Source organism: Pezoporus flaviventris, unplaced genomic scaffold, assembly GCF_033815535.1.
Source record: "Pezoporus flaviventris isolate CSIRO_AGI_PZ_B2104156 unplaced genomic scaffold, CSIRO_AGI_Pfla_v1 ptg000001l, whole genome shotgun sequence".
NCBI lineage: Eukaryota > Metazoa > Chordata > Aves > Psittaciformes > Psittacidae > Pezoporus > Pezoporus flaviventris.
In genome coordinates, this window is record NW_026892549.1 from 45399029 (window position 1) to 45416883 (window position 17855).

General features: G+C 40.2%; 1 protein-coding gene across 3 annotated transcripts in view; it reads left to right on the plus strand.

Annotated features, from left to right (window-relative positions):
• The window catches only part of PARD3B (par-3 family cell polarity regulator beta), a 429596-nt gene that overhangs the window by 372170 nt on the left and 39571 nt on the right, over nucleotides 1-17855 (plus strand). For all 3 annotated transcript variants that reach the window (XM_061455076.1, XM_061455066.1, XM_061455058.1), the window contains one exon: nucleotides 5545-5680. In XM_061455076.1, coding sequence (XP_061311060.1) covers nucleotides 5545-5680 — 136 coding nt within the window. The remainder of the gene's footprint in view (nucleotides 1-5544; nucleotides 5681-17855) is intronic.

The window sequence follows — 17855 nt, forward strand, 5'->3', positions numbered from 1 at the left end:
AAGTCAAGTGTCCTACTGGGGCCCCTCTCCATTGATAAAGACAGTAATTGCGTATACATAGGGTATATTCCCACCCAGAGCAAGAAAGCAAATGTCATAGAGACCAATACAACCATGTGCATGGTTCTGGTAGCTAGGAAGACATTGTTCTCAAATTAGGTCCTCAGCATAGGGTGTGTATAGCCAGAACACAGGCTGGCTTTGGCTGCATATCAAAGATGATTCCTGAGCCTGTAAGGCAGTACCAGTGATGTCACAAGGTGTTTCTGACAAGTCTTTCACAGCAGCATCGTTCATTTACTCAAGTGCATATGAAAACAACAAATGTTCTTTTCTTTCTAAACTCTCTCGTGGTGGTTGACAAAAGTGAAAGCTGAAATACTGTAAAATTATGTTCTTATCATTGATTTTCTTTTTATCACTTCCCACAGTTCTTTTTATTTCCTCTCACTACTGAGGCTGCAGAAATATCTTTGTATCAGTGTGATACTTCAGGGTAGAAAGACAAGGGCTGAAGTAATGTACTCAAATATTTATTTGTTATAACTTCAAAATGAAAGTGAAAGATACTCTTACATGCTCTGTCGGACTCCCTTATGCTATATGTCTTTGCAGACCACTATGTTCCTTTCCGTATATAAAATTAGTTCTGTTTAGAGCAGATTGTGAATGGAAGATTGTCCATTCTCTTGACTCTGTGAAACACATTTTGTCTTGGATTTGTTTGTTAATAGAAAATCACTTTTTCTTTTCCTTTCTTTCCTCTTTTTTATTTCATTTTCACTTGGAAGTGCCAGTTTGTTGAGAGGCTGACAGTCAGATGGGTGAAATCAGCGTTTGAAAGAAGTGGCTGGCAAAAAAGCTCTGCAATATTAATGTGTTTAGGAAAACCACTGAAAACAAAATGTTTATTGCCTCTTTAAATGCATGTTTATATACAGCTTTAAGTGGTTTATCTTACTGTGTACATGGAGCACTTGTTTTTAATTTTGTATTATCTGAAGAGCTGCAGTAAGAAGTCACTAATTTAAAAAATGGTATTTTTAATCTGAAGGATTGAAATCCAGGTTAGCAACTCAGAGGAGGAACAGAGGGGAGATTTTATTGCCAAAAAATGAGCCATATGTATTACATACCGATGATGATGTTTTGATTCTTTGAAAAAAATGACTTGTCTTTCATATAATGTTCTTGCTATGGTGCTTGTTCATCTATCTCTTCAGAGATGCTGGGACCAAATTTCACAGTCATATTTTGCATACTGTTCGAGATAGCTTGAAGCCAAGTCTGTGCCAAATAGTGGTTTCCTTTTTGGTTTGGGATGCCTGTTCCAACGGTATTCATTGAGTTTCATAGCAGGACCCTTTACAATTTCAGTGGGCAAGGTGGAACCTGTCAGGTGCCTCTGACAGATTCAGGCACAGGACAAAGATGGTGATCTCTGGTGTTTATCTGTTGGAAGTACAGCCCCAGGAGCATGGAACAATCATCCAGATTTCTTTTCGTCTTTCTCCTAGGGCAGAAGAAAGCTTTCATTTGTAAGGATTGTATCTAGCAGAGCTACAGAAAGGCTGATGGGAATGTGCTCATTTTACCTCTTTTGAATGTTACATAAGATTATTATTTATTTTTTAATATTTCCCTGAAAAATCCTTGCAGTATGTGCAGCTTATTCAAAGAACTGTTGAAGTTCTCTTAAGATGATTTTTGGCTTGGGATTTTGGACAGGTTTTGTTACTGTCATTTGAAATCAGCATCTGAGTCTTTGCTAAACCCTTTGTAAGGTTTCCTGGAGACTTTTTCCTCACCTAGACATTATTTATTTGCCTCTTCCGAATCACTCTGCTTAACATGTAGCACAACTGTGGGAAATTGGCCTGAAATTAATTGCAAAGTGCAGAGTGGACAGTTCTCTTACAGCCTTGTGACAACAGAGAAGTCCATGGGTAGTTTAAATGTTAGAGCCGTGGTGGAGGGGATGGTTGCACAGTTCTCTGAAGATCATTCAGTGCAGGGAGCCATGTCAGGGGAGTGAGTTGTGCACAGAATTGTAGATATGATGAGGGCTGTAATATTTATATCTCCTTAAGGAGGGAGCACTGCATTAAATGTAAAGCTACCGTAGAAGCAATCTGTCTGCTGTACTTACTAGGCTTGGTATAAAGCTTCAGTAAGTCTCCTAATATAAATTGACTTTGATTGGAGTATTGTTTTTGTATTTCTTCTGCAAGTTCAGGTTCCTTTTCAGTATAAATAGTCCTGCAGCCAAAATATTTGAACTGGTGTTCATCTGCCATTTCCCTGTCTGAGAACTGCTATCTGATCAAACCTATATTTTTTAATTATGTATTTATAGGCAGATGGGAGAATAGTTTACAGTCAATGTATGATCTTCCCTGCAAATCTTGGAAAATTGTGTTGGTTTTTTTTAATATTGCCTTATCAGTTTCTTTTTTTTATTACTGATGACTTCATTCTGTTTGAATTCAATGCTTCAGTTTCTTTGGGGTAAACTAATAGATTATGTATGCGATATTTGCACAGTGCTGATTGAATTCATCTGGTGAGTTTGAATGTGGTTCATATATTCACAGAATTGTCAGGAGCCAACTTGAAATTCAGAACTGTTTCATGAGCATTGCACAGGGCATCGTATTCATCTTGTGTTACTCAGGAGTGGGTAAAACTTTCATGGTAAGCTAGAATGCAGCTTTCAAAAGCCAATGTCTTTTACATTTGTGCCTATAAACAGTGATGGAGGGGAAAAAGAAAGATAAAAGAGCTGTGAAGCTCTAACTGTTCCCTGAAGAAATGAAGGTGATGCACTGACTGACCCTCTTTCAACCTGTTCTCCCCACCTTTCTTAAAATTCAGAACCTGCTGGCTGGTTTTGACCAGACTTGACAGGCAATTCAATGTTCCAAAGATACTGGATCCCTAAATTTCATGAAAATAAGCAGTCTGCTAGAGACGCCCAGGCAAATGCCCTTGCTTGAGAGAAACACTGCAGTGTGAACTCAGTCCCTAATCGGACACCAGAGAACCCACAGGAGAGAAGCGCAGGAAATCAGACTTCACGGAGCTGCTTGTTTCCACAGAGATTATGCTTGTGTTTTCACACTAATCCAGATGGATAGCTTCCCATGTGCTGCTATCTTTCATTCAAACGTTCCTACTCATTCTCATGGTTAGGATTTGTATTTTAATACGGCCTGGCAGAGGTTTGCTAAAGAAAATGCTGTCAGTCCCAGTCTTTTAATATGTATAATAATCTTGTTCTCTGCAACACCTTCTTCCACTTGCTGGCTAGATGGGTTTAAGCAGAAGGAAGTTCACCTACGGGAGAGCTCCATTAAACGGAGCACAGGCTGCTCTTGGTGCATTGATGCATTGAGGTTTTATGATGCATCGATATCAGCTTCCGTTTACAAAAAGGGGGGAAAAAATACAGTACTTTCAGATTACTTCTTCAGCCAGAATACCTGGAGATGGAAATTGGGTGTGTGGCCATTAGGGCACTGGTGACAGGCACTAAGACAGTTTGCAGAGAACTGCAGGGAGCCAGATGGGCTGGAATCAATCCAGACCTGTTGCCTGTATTTCCGCATTTTCCTCTCTTAGCTAGTGCTGCTTTGCGTAATGATGTTTGCAAAGCAACAGGGACAACACTTTGGACCTTATCTGTATGTTAGCAGCCCTAATTAGACTCTTTATCTGTACTCACAACTAAAGTCAGGGGATTTCACAGGTGGTGTGTTGCTCATGGACCAAGCTTCACTGTTCTAACTGATAGCCCCTATTAGCTAGTTCTCAATTCTAGTGTTTTGCAAACTGGAAATGGTTCTCCCCTGTTTGACAAGAATTCATGCAAGGAAGGAGGGTATTTATCTGTGGAAGGAATCAAGGGGAAAAGGGAATGTACTTTTTTCCCCTTAACAGTCCACAGTGTTTATGCAAGCTTTCTGCACTGCCTTGGCAGATCATGAGAAAAATCGTGTATGCTCTGGAAGAGTTCAGTAAGTCAGCCAGAAAAGCCTGAAACCTCTGGGACTTCGTAAGAGTAGAGGGGCTGGATAATTTAGGATCCAGGGAAGGCAAGTGATTTAAGTGTTTGATTTTTCATGGAAACATACTGATACCGCAAGTAAACATTTCCAATCCTGACTGCATATTCAGTTGCATTTGCACTCTACATGGAATTTCCCTTCATTTCTAGTTAATTTCCAACTAATCTAGATTGGTATTAGATGCTAAAAAGTACTTCTTATTGACCTATTAGGTCTATGTCCAATCTTTTGTATGTGTTTTCCAAATTCATTTCTCTATGCAAATCCTATTAAATGCTTCCCCATATTCTGGCATACCTGTGTTGGAGGGGAGTGTGACAAGCTGCACCACAGTGTCTGTGCTCATATGAATAAATCTGTACTTCTCTAGCCCACTGTTGATGAGGCAGAGTTAAGGTTGCAGATTAAGAGAATATATGATGATGTTCTGCAATAACATTTGTCTGAGTTTAGGAATGGCCACAAATAAGTTGTATGACAATTCCCTGTGAATGCCAGTAAATGCTACTGAGCCGTACAGTCAGTATTCACCCCAATGCTGACTATAGCAGGGCTGAAATAGCTGCAGGAAACTTTTAATTTATTAATTTTAAATGTGGCTGTATTTTTTTTTATTCTTAGTTATTTTCATGATTCTTTTTTTAATCTTTCCATGTATAGCTTCAGCTTCCACAGTTGTGCAAGTCCAGCTGTAAGGTTTTAGAAGGCTCACCAGGGTCAAAATTTGCAAAGACAGATATGTATTTAACTTGATAAACTAAGTAACTCCACTAGCATAACCGTGGCAGTTTGCAGTGTGTGCAGTTCAGCATACAAGGAGTCTTTGTGGACTACTAAGTGGATTACTGTTTAATTACCACTTTAAAAAATGGTGTCAAGGTTTGGTAGTGTGCTTTCCCATCTCTCTTGTCTCCCCTGTATTTTCATGGCTGATGTTTTAGTTCTTCATTTAATTGGGAGGAAGATTGTTTTTGTAAGGTAAAACTTCTTTTTATGCGTCTCTGTGAATATAGTGTATTCTTTACCTTGAACAAATGTAATTTTAGGGGAATTCCACATTTAGCGTGGGAGCAAAAGGAAACATTTTTTTGGCAGCTTATCATCATCATCATCATTATTATTAAAATATGATAGCCATTTATAGCTGCTCATAGGAATGTTAAAAGTTTCCTTGTGCTCCCCCATCTGTCTGCATCCATCTGTTGTCTCTTGTCTTGCACTGGAATTGTTAAGTTCTTTGGACAGGGACAGCTTTTTAAAAAATGGGGCTCAAGTTCACAATTAGCAGCTTTATTAATACAAGAAAGCAAAGATAAGGGTGATGTGGGCCAGCAGGCACTGTGCAAGTCAGGACTATCAAATATTCATAGCCCATTTGTCCCAGGTGAGGCAACTCTGTGTGTGTGTTCATATGGGTGCCTGGTGTTAGATACGTGCGTACATCTGAGTTGTATTTAGCATTTTTATTTTCTCTCAGTGGCTGCACAGGTGGTGGGAATGCTGATCGTATCCAGAAGTTACGGAAGGAGTACCACCAGGCCAGGCGGGAAGGCTTGCCTTTCTATGAGGATGACGAAGGAAGAACGCAACCCTCTGATTACGACCAGCGTTGGGTAGGTCCACATTGTGATGCAAAATGCTTTTGCAGGGTTCAGGATTAGCAGAAGGTGCTGATTTGCCTGTGATTTCCAAAAATACTGTTGTCATCTTAACATGAATTTCGGGGGTTGTAGAAATAGGGAAATCCTTAATGCCAGCCCACCAAAGAAAATATGAATAACATGAAAAGCTGGCTAAAAATAACTTGTCTGCTCACCGTGTTTGATTTAGGCCCAGGTTTCCTCTCTTTAGGCCTAAGGTATGAAGTCGCTGCCAGATGTTGTCAAGTGGTAGAATCAAGGCTTTTCAGCAGGATTTATGGCACTCTGGCAGTTCATCCAGTGGTTCCCTGGGTTAAAAGAGCGTTAGAAGAGCAGACTCTCACTGTGCTTATCTGCAAAGTGAGAGGGAGGAAACCGAGGCATGTCTGCTCCTGCCTTTCTTTCTGCACACTGGACAGTAGCAGTCTGGCCACAATACATCCTCAGTAACTGAAATAAGTAACCAAAACATGGAATAATTTGCTCCTCTCCCACCAAAAGAAGTTAAAATATTACGCCTATACTATAGAGCTGTTACAGACATGCTGTATTCCCTGTTTCACACCACACAATGATGTATTATCTACCCCACTACCAAAGGTTCTGTGGTAGAACCAGAGATTAAATCAACAATGCTGGATTTTTGAATGTTTTAAATAAATGCAACAGCTATAGTCTGTGGGATCACAACTGCAGTACTCAAGAGCTCCACCTGAGCAGGTTTCAGAGTTGGACTCTGTCTCTTTAAAAGTAATTATAATCAACCAGCATTCACAAATGTAACTTTGATAAGATGCAATTTATGCTAAATTTAAAATTTTAGTTTAAAAAGAGACAGAATTATGTTAAAATCTTAAGAATCTACATACACCTGAAGCTTGAACTAACCGTGGTTTTAACATCATAGGATCACAGAATAGTTAGTTTGTCCTCCAAACTATCAGTGTGAATGCTGAAGTGAAACCTTCAAGCATTGGGATTGTAGTCCAAAAAAGTCATGTGTGAGACTAGACTATTGCAGTCACGGAGAGGTTAGTAAAAAGGGTGGTTTTACATAAGTTATCCTACGTGTTTGTTCATTAACCCCTCAAATGTTGCTGTATATATTATTCTTACCCAGTTGCTGAAAGCACTGCCTTCAGCAAAATAATTCTTTCCTTAAAGCAGTTAACTTTTATCTACTGCCTTATATTTTGTGACCCAAATTTGGGAATATGCGTAGTTGCCATTCTTCTTCTGAATAGCTTTTGTAAACTAAAATTAGAATTTGCATCAGATGTGTCTTTCTGTTGAAATGTATGGTGTGATAAGCCTGACAGAAGCCCCAGACTGGGCCAGTGGTACCTCTTCAGCAGCCTGAGGTTTTCTGCTTCTTATCTGAAACTGATAAAGCTTTATTAATCCTCAGAGGAGGTTGAGATTTATGGTCCAGTGTAGTTTCCTGAGATTCACAAAGGTTTCTTCTAGGTAATCCTTTCTAAGCCTTTCCTATTAGGTATAATGCCCAGAGATTACTGATTTCCAAAGCTTTGCTTTTCCTGTGAGGCAAGTTGTCCTTGATCAGAGCACCTGAAAGGGAGCTTTAAGTATCTCAATCTTGAACTGATTCATAATAGTGGCACCAGGGTTTTTCTTTTTGTCCTTCCAATGCAGAATATTTTAAATGTCTCTGTTGTGAGGAATGGCAGTCTGATTAAAAATCAGAGTTTACCTTAAGGGCTTTAATACTCTGAAGTTTGTTGCTGCAACGGTTTCCTCTTGTTGAAGTGGTTTACAAATTTCAAAGAGTTCCGGTCTCTTCACTGCAACAATATCATCCGTTGATCCATCCAGCCTTGCTTTCATAAGCACTGTCTTTCAGTCTGGAAAATACTGTGGCCACAGCTTGCTCCCTTTGGACTCCTGGCTGAAATTTCTACTCTTACATGTAGTTTTACCTGTAAAATACCTACGTTACGTCAGTCCAGACAGAAAAAAATGGAACAACTATAGAATCAAAAATGTTAACAAGAAAACAAATGTCTCAAAGAATCTTGCCAGGAGAGTCCTTAAGCAATGTCACCTTTCCCACCTCAGACTGCTGACCCTCAGCAGTACTGTGCTAACGCAGATTGAACAACAGATGATGTTTTCCACCTTTGCTCATCAGTGAAGAGGCATGCTGATGACTAATTGCATAATTATAAATAAATAAAAACTCATCTTCAGGATGTCGGGTCTTTCTTTAAAGACAGGCAGCTGAGGAAGAGGAAAACCTTCTGGTATAAGTTTTCTTCTTTCCCACAAGAGGTTACGGCACAAGGGAAGCTGCAGCTGGAAAGGAGATCTCCCTATTTTTTTTAATACTCTGTTAGTTCTTTCTGTGCTTTTGTCAGTCAGCTGTTTTACCTAAGTCAGCTTTCCTATAAGATATCTTTCTAATGTACAGCAGCTGCTGTAATCACTTCCCACCATCTCATGAAACATGCAGATAAGTTGGGAAATAACAGAGGATAATTTGAGAAGACACAATCCCATCACAAATCAACAGCTTCAGAAACGGACCCTGGGTCTTGTCCTCCCCAAAAAGTATCTGAGAACCTATGAGGCAAATTTCTATCTGATAAAGCTGACATTGACAAGTGGCCTTTAGCTGACACTGTAGTGGGGCAGAATTTCTAATAGAAGGGGTATTTCTAACAATCTACTTTTTTTTGAAAGTGGGATAAATCAAGTTAAAGTGCAGAGCCGGCTGAAAAGCTGGCATTGTAGGGGAAAATGATCTCATGACAGGCAATTGGGATCCATAAATGTTTTAAAAATAAGGTCAAAAATTCATTTTAAATAGGCCTGCTATTCTCTCATCATCCATTTCCCACCCACCCCACCCCCCACCCCCCCCCGCATCCATTTTCCAGTTTTCCTCTGTTCTTCTCATCTGTTGCAGGATGCATTTTTTGCTCTCTTGCGCCTTCATTCTGCTCTCCCTTCCCCACAGTCTGTTCTTTTTCTTTTTGTAAGTAACTGAATAATTCAGTTTAGTGTGTCTCCATAAACAGACACATGTATATAGCACTGTCTGTGCTAGAGAGCCAGACCCTTTGAAATTTTCCAGTTCCTTTGTGCTTTGGTTTGTTGTTGAGGTTTGCGTCCTTTGGACTCATCCCCACCCCTGCCAACCCCCTTTTATGTTTATAGCTAGGATAGATGATAAGCCAAATGCTATAGGGTGGATCACAAGGCTTAAAGTAAACCTCAGCTAGTTAACCAAAGGACAGGCTGATGATAAGTATAGATATTGTGTAGGAAAATGAATGCCTGTTGTTGTCAGTGTAATGTGAGATTACCCTGAAATTCTGACACCTAGGGTATATCAGGAAGTCTCTGCTCAAGACAGAGTTTAGGCATGTGCATACCTACTCATGTCTTAGTTGGACATGAGCTAGTGAAAGCGCTCATGAACTTATCCTATACAAATGTAATCCAGGTTTATGGAAAGAGGCATAATATGTTTATATACTATTATCATATACTGCAGTGTCACTCAGACCCTGAGAGAACCATGTAAACACTAAGCTGCAAGAACTTAGTCTCCTTAGGAGCTGGAGGACTTTTTCGTGAGGCACATCTTTTCAGGGCTTTATAGTCAAAGACTGATACCAGATCATGCGAAATAGCAAAGGAGCTGTCAAGACAAACCTGTGAAGTTAGCATCTGCACTTGTATTTAAGGGCATTTAAATAACGAGGAATTAATAATTTATTTGAGGATTTACTTGGATTGTCTTACACACTTTTTACAAATCCAGTTACTTAAAACATCAATTCTTTCCTTCAGGGTGGCAGTAAATCCTTGAAACTTTATCTTTTTAATGTATGTTCAAGGACTGTGTGTAACACCAGCCACGTTGCAAATAGTTCTTCACCTGTTAGTGATCACATCAGCTTCACTGTACAAAACTTCGTGTTAACTGGTTCTAAAAGCTATTTCCTTATTTGCAGATCAGATTTGCAAGCTGATAAATAACCTAAAGATATAAGAAAAGCTGTCTCTGGGTACTAGCTGTGAACATTTCTGTTGAAACAAACCTGTAATGTACTGAGTTTTGTCAGTTCCCAGTTCAGAGTATGAAAGAAGAATCATGCCTGTCTGTGTTAAAGGCCAAGTACTTTATTGTGTGCCTGGCAGGGATCCAAGCCTAAAAATCAACCAGAACAAAAAAAGGAGGGTTAAGAACTGCATTATTTTTCCATAATGTGTCAAAGGGTTCTACACTTGCTTCAGGATGAATAAGGAGCTGTTTATACTTTTCATGATCAATTAATTCCAGGTTCAGGATGTTGCATTTCAAATAGGTTAGGTTCCCAAAACGCACAGACGTTTGTGTTGGATCATGGTTAGAAACCAGAATTCCAGCTTCTAGAATAATAACATTCCTGTCTTCTAGCGCAATGGGAGAAGCTGACAATTTTATGTACTATGTGAAACCATATAGCAGAAACTGCTGTGAATTCCAGACTTTCTGAGCCCACATACTAATAGTAGAAAACATTGAATTAAATATATAGATTCATGTACTCAAAGTACAGCTGCTTTGAAAACCATGGATTGAAAGTATTTGTGTATATGTTATTAAAATACTAATTAAGATAGTATGCAGAACATTTTATTCGGATGTATGATTAACTTACCAATCAAGGACTTTTTATGGTCACTTCTTGTCTCTGTATAATGAAGGTTTCAGATCGGGATGTATTCTAAAGAGCCGTTCAAACTAAACAGGGATTTTGAAATTTACAGGCTGGCTTTTGGGGGTAAGTTTCAGGGGAAATTATTTTGGAGAAATCCCTGCCAAACCTCATGTGAAAAATAAACTATTCCAAATGGCACATGCAAAGAGAGCCAAATTCAATTCCATTAATTCTGGTAATAAAGAATGACTCTTAAAACTGGTTTGGAGTCATTCCTACTTACACAAAGGTTGAATTTGGCGTAGGTTATCTGAACCAGAAGGGAGTCTGAAATGCTCATGTCTTCATGCTTAACACTGTGTACACGCTCTTATTTACCAAGGGAAACAGTTCTGATGCCATATGTCGTCTTATCAAAGTCCACCGGTACTGTTTGTACCCTACAACAGTATGTGAGCTCCAGAATTACATTGTGCCATCTATGCCGCAAGGTACCTCGTCACACAGGTGCTTTCTGTTGTATTTCAATAATTTCTCTTACTTCATCCAAGTAGTTGAAGGAAATTAGACAAAAACACGTGGTGGTGCAGGGCTGTGGCCATCCTTCCTGATTCACAGTACAGAGAGGTTCCACATTAACACATGTGCCAGTGGTCATGTCCCTTGCAGTTAGGAGAGGTTCTTCTGACGTTGCCAAAATGGAGAACTTGAGTGGGGAGACCACGGAGATCATGACAGCTGCCACAGATCATGTTGATATGGTATGATGGGCCCTGGAGGTTTTCTGTTGTATATATTTTTCCTAATTGCCCACTATGTTTAGGGAGGCAAGAAGCAAACCTCCAGCTGGTAATTATATTGATGAGGGGAGGTTGTGGGTATGTAATCTATGCTACATCTGTGCTGAAGAGTTACTACATTTGGGCACACAGGCCACAGCTCTGCAGCTTTTATTCTTTGGAGCACAATTTCGTGGGCACAGAAATAGCCTTTTCAGAGCTAGGCTGTAGTCTGGTTTCACTGTAGTTCCAAGTAGCGTGGTAGCTGGGTCTTTGCAATTTGCTTAAGTTCTGGCAAGCTTCTGCCAGTATAGTCTTTAACAGCTTTCTGTATACTTCTTGATCACTCCATAGATAGGTAGCTGTGTGGCCACTTCCCCTGAACATGTGTGCACACTATGTCAAATCTCAGGCCAGCCTCACATGCAGAAGGTGCAGGAGGACTGAGATTTTAACATGAAGCCAGGGAATGTGGGGTTGCTGAATCTAATACTTTGCACTTTGAACTTTCATTACACTCAGTGATATGTACTTCTCCAGGACAGCTTGGTTCCAACCCCTAACAAGTCAGTGCCCCACATACCATAGAATCAAATACAACTGCTCACAAGCCTGACTACAAGGTGGAGGAGGGGGGAGAAGTAGGTTTCCTTTTAAAATTGACCTCCTCTTCCTCAGGCCATTAGTAAGAGGTATGCTTCAATTTCTGGGAAAGGGCCCTGGTTGCAACCACGCTCATTTTTTAATCACAAGACAAGTCTGTAATGCCACAGAATTCATGTCTGAAGCTGAGCATGCGCTTCGGCATTTGTTAGACCAGCCTGAAATCAGGCCTCAGACTTAATCCCTTCTTAGGCACAAGCTTTTGCCTTTACTACCAGCTATCTGGTGCATTTATCAAATAGGTGCTGACACGAATGACTTCTTTTTGAATTCTCACAGCTTAATCTCCCTGGGTTATGTTCTCGTTCAGTGTGTTGCTGATGAAAAAGAAATCTCTTCCCTAAAAAAATACTGACGATCCAAAGAGTTGCCTAGCTACTGTTGTCCCACACAGCACCCTGTTTCCTAAAGGTGCTGGTCACTGTTCAGTTTTGCCTGCTGGGGATGACATCCCACTAAAGCAGATAGCAGTTTTGACAAAGGACTGCAAAATTTGTCCATTTAACATAACGGAAAGCAGAATGACCCAGTGAGGCAAACGGCAGTGGTTGCCCAGCGTGTGCAGAACAGGGTCAATCTTGAAAGAGGCTGGGTCAAGCAATACAACTATGTCATTGAGGCTGTTACAGAGTACAGATCCTTTATTTGTTAAAGTTAAGTATGTGACTGCAGCCAACTGAAATAATGGACTTTTGATTACTTTTGATTTCTGGATTGAGTTCTTCTATTGTGTATCTACACAACACTTTTCATTATTGCAGCACAAGATCTGAGGTGGAAGCCTTGGGTCTTCTTGAGTTTTGCTGAAGTTCCTCACTGCAAAATGCATTAGCAGAGCTGCTTGTTAAATTTCATCCTAGGCGTGGTTTCAGCAGTCAGGGTGTCAGTGCTCTGGCTATATTGTCTTGCAGTTAAAAAACACTAAAAAGTTCAAGATTTCTTCACAGCCAAGGTGTGAAAAGTAATTAGAATGTATCACTGGATGCTGGGTATAGCAATTATCTATGAATATATAAAGGCTCTATTTTTCTCAACAAACAGGCGACATTGTTATAATTATTTAAAATGAAAAAGAAAGTCACTGACTCAGACATGGAGAGATTGGGAGGATAACTTTATTAGTTCCCAGTCTAAGGTCTGCAGTGCAGATGCTAATCTAATATCAAGACTGCATTAAAATAAAGTACAAAAAAATGGGAAAAGAGAACTCCATTTACCCTGTAAGGCTGGTGCTGTACAGGAGTTTGGCTTTTCTGCTCAAGTCCAGCTCCTTTCAACTTTCAACCTCAACTCTAGCTATTAAAGAACACTGGGAAAAAGGAGTGCTAGCACCTTTTTGCTTGCTCAGTATGGGTTCCAACGGAACACCTTCCTTCTATTGAATGTGCTGAGATTTGAGAAGTTCTGCAAAAGTTAGTACCAATTTCATTTTTGTTTGCAATTGTTTTTTAAAACGTTCTTGAAGTTTCTTGCTTTGTTTAGTAAATGGAACTTGCAGACAGGAATTTCCCAATGAAGAAGGGAGCCTGATAAAATACTGGCTCTATGCAACCTAATCTGAAGGGTTGGTTTTAATCTGATTTGGTTTTAACAATAAGAAAGCGAGAGGGACAGATACTGCTGCCTGTGGTTTTGCTGCTTATCAAATGGCCTGGCTGCTAAGTGTCATATTGCCCAGCGTTGAGGAGAGCTGTTCCAGCTGAACTGTATGTCGTAAGTCTTGTATGATAGGAGATATTGAGTCTTCTGTAATCCAGGTGATATTGGGATGTCTGCCTTCCAAGCAGAAATACGAGTTCTGGCCCTGCTGCCTTCAGGGGGTCATGCTACTCAAGGCAGATAATGTGTGAATAATCCAGCGTCCCATAGTAGCATAGATTTCATAAAGTAGCGTATCAAATTCAGCATGTATGTTGGAATGCATGCAACTAAACAAGAGGACAAATAGTGGTATCTCATCTAAAATGCAGTCTGGTCACCAATTGTAAGATTTTTCTGATTTTCTTGCTAGGCTGGAAGTAATGATTGTCAAAATTACTATTGCAAATAATGCACTCTTGGGTTAGGAAGACCAGTGCTGCACATGACAACAAATAACAGCAGTGGAATAATGGCAGTGGCTCTCAAGAAACATGGATCTTGGGGAGGCCCAGCCTGGGTGCTTTTACACCGTCAGGTATTCCAAGGAAAGTTAGAGTAGCAAATACCTAGAGTGATATTGTGACTTTGAAGTTATGGTATGACTCAGACCAAAGTGATCAAACTGGGGTGCTGAGGAGATCCAAAAGTTTCTTATATTGTAGTAAGCATGGTTATATTAAATTATATCCTGTATAATTTGATGGTAACTCTTTCAAGGTAAGATAAAAATTTATAATTTGAAATACGTTCCTGTGCCTTCCATCCCTGGTCTGTCATCATCAAAACAAAGTAGTTCTGACAATCTAGATTCAGTCTTTCCTGTGGAATGATTATAGGGGAATTTAGCAAAATACTATCTAATGGTCCCCACCAGTGGATCAGTGTGAACATTTGCATTTGAAGCTAATTTTCAAAGTATTTCTCTTAATTTGCTAGGAAGATACGTGTCAAGTTAGCAATTAAACTGTAATTTGGTCACTGAGGTGTTTACGCGGATTAATAGAGCTCTCTCTTAAGCGTGTACTCCTGGGTTTGACATAATAGCTATACTGCGTGGTAGCATGACCCCACTTGAGTTTCACACACACATGCACAAAATCAAATTCCATCACATTTTAATGCAAATTTTACCTTTGCAAATGATGGCCTGAAAAGAATGAGTTTCCATGGTAACCTTAGGGAACACATAACCTGTTTATCATAACTTCTCCATGAAGCAAGACAGGGGGTGGGGAACATGCTTTGATGTCAGCTATATTTTTCTGTAGACAGCATTCTCCTCTAGCACATATAGAGAATTTGCCAAAATGATCCTGTTCTGTCCTAAATAAACTTTTTCTCCCTTTTTTAGAAACAGAAGCAGTCATATGGAATAACATAGGAGGGAGCTGCAGTAAGCAGTGTTCAAAACCATTAACTGACCTTTCAGCTCCTGTCTGTATTTTGACAACTAGGTCAACATTTTGAAAGACCAATCACAAATTAATACTTGACAGATCTCTTCCATCACTTTCTCTCTCCTTGCTTTCCCTCCATGCCTTGTGTTTGGTCCTCAGGTACTCCTGCAGCCTTTCAAAGGCACTTTTTTGTTTTCTTGTTCTTCCACTTCACTGCTGAAAGTAGTTTGAAAAATGCCCTGAAATGTCTCTGAACCCTACATTGTGGAGCTACCACAGAAGAGAATATATTGATTATGCTTCACATTCGGGGCTGACTTTCAGAGTTGAGGTAGTGGCTTCTGGAGCTGCCATTAGCCAGGAGTGAGTTTGATGGCTGCAAGCATCTGCAAGGTTGTATTTTTGCTGCAGATGCACAGTAACTCCTGGCTAAAGGAAAGTATGTCTGCAACATTTTTTTAAGGTCATTAGGAGTAAGGAACAGATGTTGAGGTTTTTCAGAATGGTGCTTTGAAGTGCTTTTTAGGAGTCAACTGACAGGACTGACCCTATAGGCAGTGATTTTTGGGACTGGAACACAGAGGAACCATTGCCCACAGTTACCCATCTGGTATCCATCTGGTACCAGCAAACAACAGACAGTACCAAATCACAAAGAAACTGTACCAACTGCTAAATTGGTATCAGCAAGCAAAGAAGGTCGCCACCCAACAGCAGTTGCAAGCAGGAGAAACAATGTCTGTAGCATTTACAGACTGGTATCTGAAGATCCGGAGGAACCTGATGCCAGAGCATATGGAAAGCAATTCCCCTCTCTGAGCCTGCTTATGCTGATGTTGTTTGTTCAGTATTAATCCGGGTTTGGGACTTTTCTCTTGCCTTTTTTTTTTCCTTAACCACATTGAATTTGCAGTGTGAAGAGCTTTTGTCATGGTGCCATTGAGAGAGCGCCTCTCTTTAGTGGCATCTATGTTTAACAGGATTAAGGTGGATTTAATACCCTGTGCTACAGACTAACCATTCAAATTCTAGGAGTACTGTTCCCCAGTGGTATCAGATCACAATGGAAGGAGTTGAGGTTAACTTTTAACTCCATGACGATTTACTTTTTGCGGTTTTTCTTTGATGTGAAGTATTTCTGGGGAGAGCTGTGGCAGGGGGTTGCTTCCCAATTTTCTTGCCATCTTCCTCTTCTTCCCTTTGTTCATTTTCCCCCTTCTTCCTCCTTTTCTTCTCTTGAAGCAGTGTGCTAGTTTGTACAGTAGCTAAGTGTTTAGAATGTAATAATACAACAGTGAGAGATTTACTGCCTCTAGGCGCTACCCCTTCTACACTTGAGGACCTCCAGCAAGGCATGATTTTATAGACAATGAAAGGCTCGCTCTCCCCTGTGAAGCTGCATGCCTGCAGGAAGCTTTTTCACTATTTCCACTACTTGCTCTGCAATTTAGTTCCATGCCCTGCTATTTCCCCCTTCCCTCCCTCTTTTCTTCTCTGACATAGACATGCATATACCCCCCATGTACACATTCAGCACCAGCACCAGATGTAGGTCGATATGGTCAAATAGCATTATCTCAATGTGTATGTTAAAAACCTCAAAAATACCACAAACATTTTTGTTTTGCTATCCTCATCATAAATGGAAATATTGATCTGTCCCCAGTTTGCTTTCCAGGTACTGACAGTGTCATTTCATTTTCCCTAAAAAGAACACAAACTCATAGCTGGGCTGCAAAGCAGGGCCATTACATCCTGGCATTGGTGCCAAGAGCTCTGCTGACTTAGCTAGAGAAAGATGCTGAAAGCCCCTGACTTTGAGAGAAAATTCAATTCAATTTACTTCATACAGTGTCTCTCATGAAGTATTTCAAAATGCCTTATATCAGAAGATAACATAATGAGAAAAAGCTGGGTATTCAGATAGCAAGACAAAATGCTACACAACAATGAACTGGAGTAAAAGAAAAGACGACTGTCATTTAAAAGCAATAATCATCTGGATAAGTAGTCTTGTAAACTAATTACAGTGAGAAGAATGCAAGACTGGGAAGAACAAGAAGCAGCATAGTTTCAAACAGGCTAAGGCAGAGGTCTGGTTTTGGGGGGGAGGAATTGTGCACAGTACTGTAGAACAATTACAGGAGATCTGCTTTAGAAATGTATTCACATGTGTGCGTTATGTATGCTGTATATTGCATCACAAGTGTAGCTCAGTGACAAGTTATTCTCTCTAGCGGCTGGGAAGAGATTAATTACATTGGCCTGGTTCAGTGGAAGAGCAGTTGAAATGGCCTCTTATAGTTGGAAAGAATCAATGCTGATGGGTGCTCAGAGTTTTTTGGTTTGCTGCTTTTAAGTTTTGCTCTCAGCTTAAAGGCCTCTAGTTGCCTCTACTCTGAGAATAGGCTTGCAAGTGAGGGTGTCACAAATCTGGTGCTCATTAAAGACAATTAAGAGGTAGAATTAACCAAAACATATTATATGACTAATGGGAAAAGAAGCCACCCACAAAGACAGACACAGGCCAGGAAATGATCTCATTTTGCATGGTCACAGGAAACCATAGTCTTCCAGCACCAGAGATCGGGCGATCTCAGAGCTGGGGTTCAGAAAGCAGAATATTATCTTTGTGGGGCTGCGCAAAAGCACTTTGCAGTTTTGGCTTCACCTCCATCTTTGCTATTTTCTCTCTTAGTGTTGCAAGATACAGCAAATGCTGAGAGCTTGTTTTCTCCTGAGCTAAGGCAATTGCCATGTTTTTAAACTGTTATGGGAACAGCCTGTTTCCCTTTTAAAGTTCCCATCTGTGTTTGTATTTCCCTCAGTCTATTGCCTTTATGGAGAATTTTCCGCTCTCTCTAAATCTAAACCATTAGTTTCACCTCCTTGAACAAGAGGTAGGGCATTACTGAGGAGGAAAAGTAAATCCTGAGATAATCAGCCCTGCTTAATTCCAGCATGGGAGCACTGCCATCATCGGTGTTCTTGGTGTTCA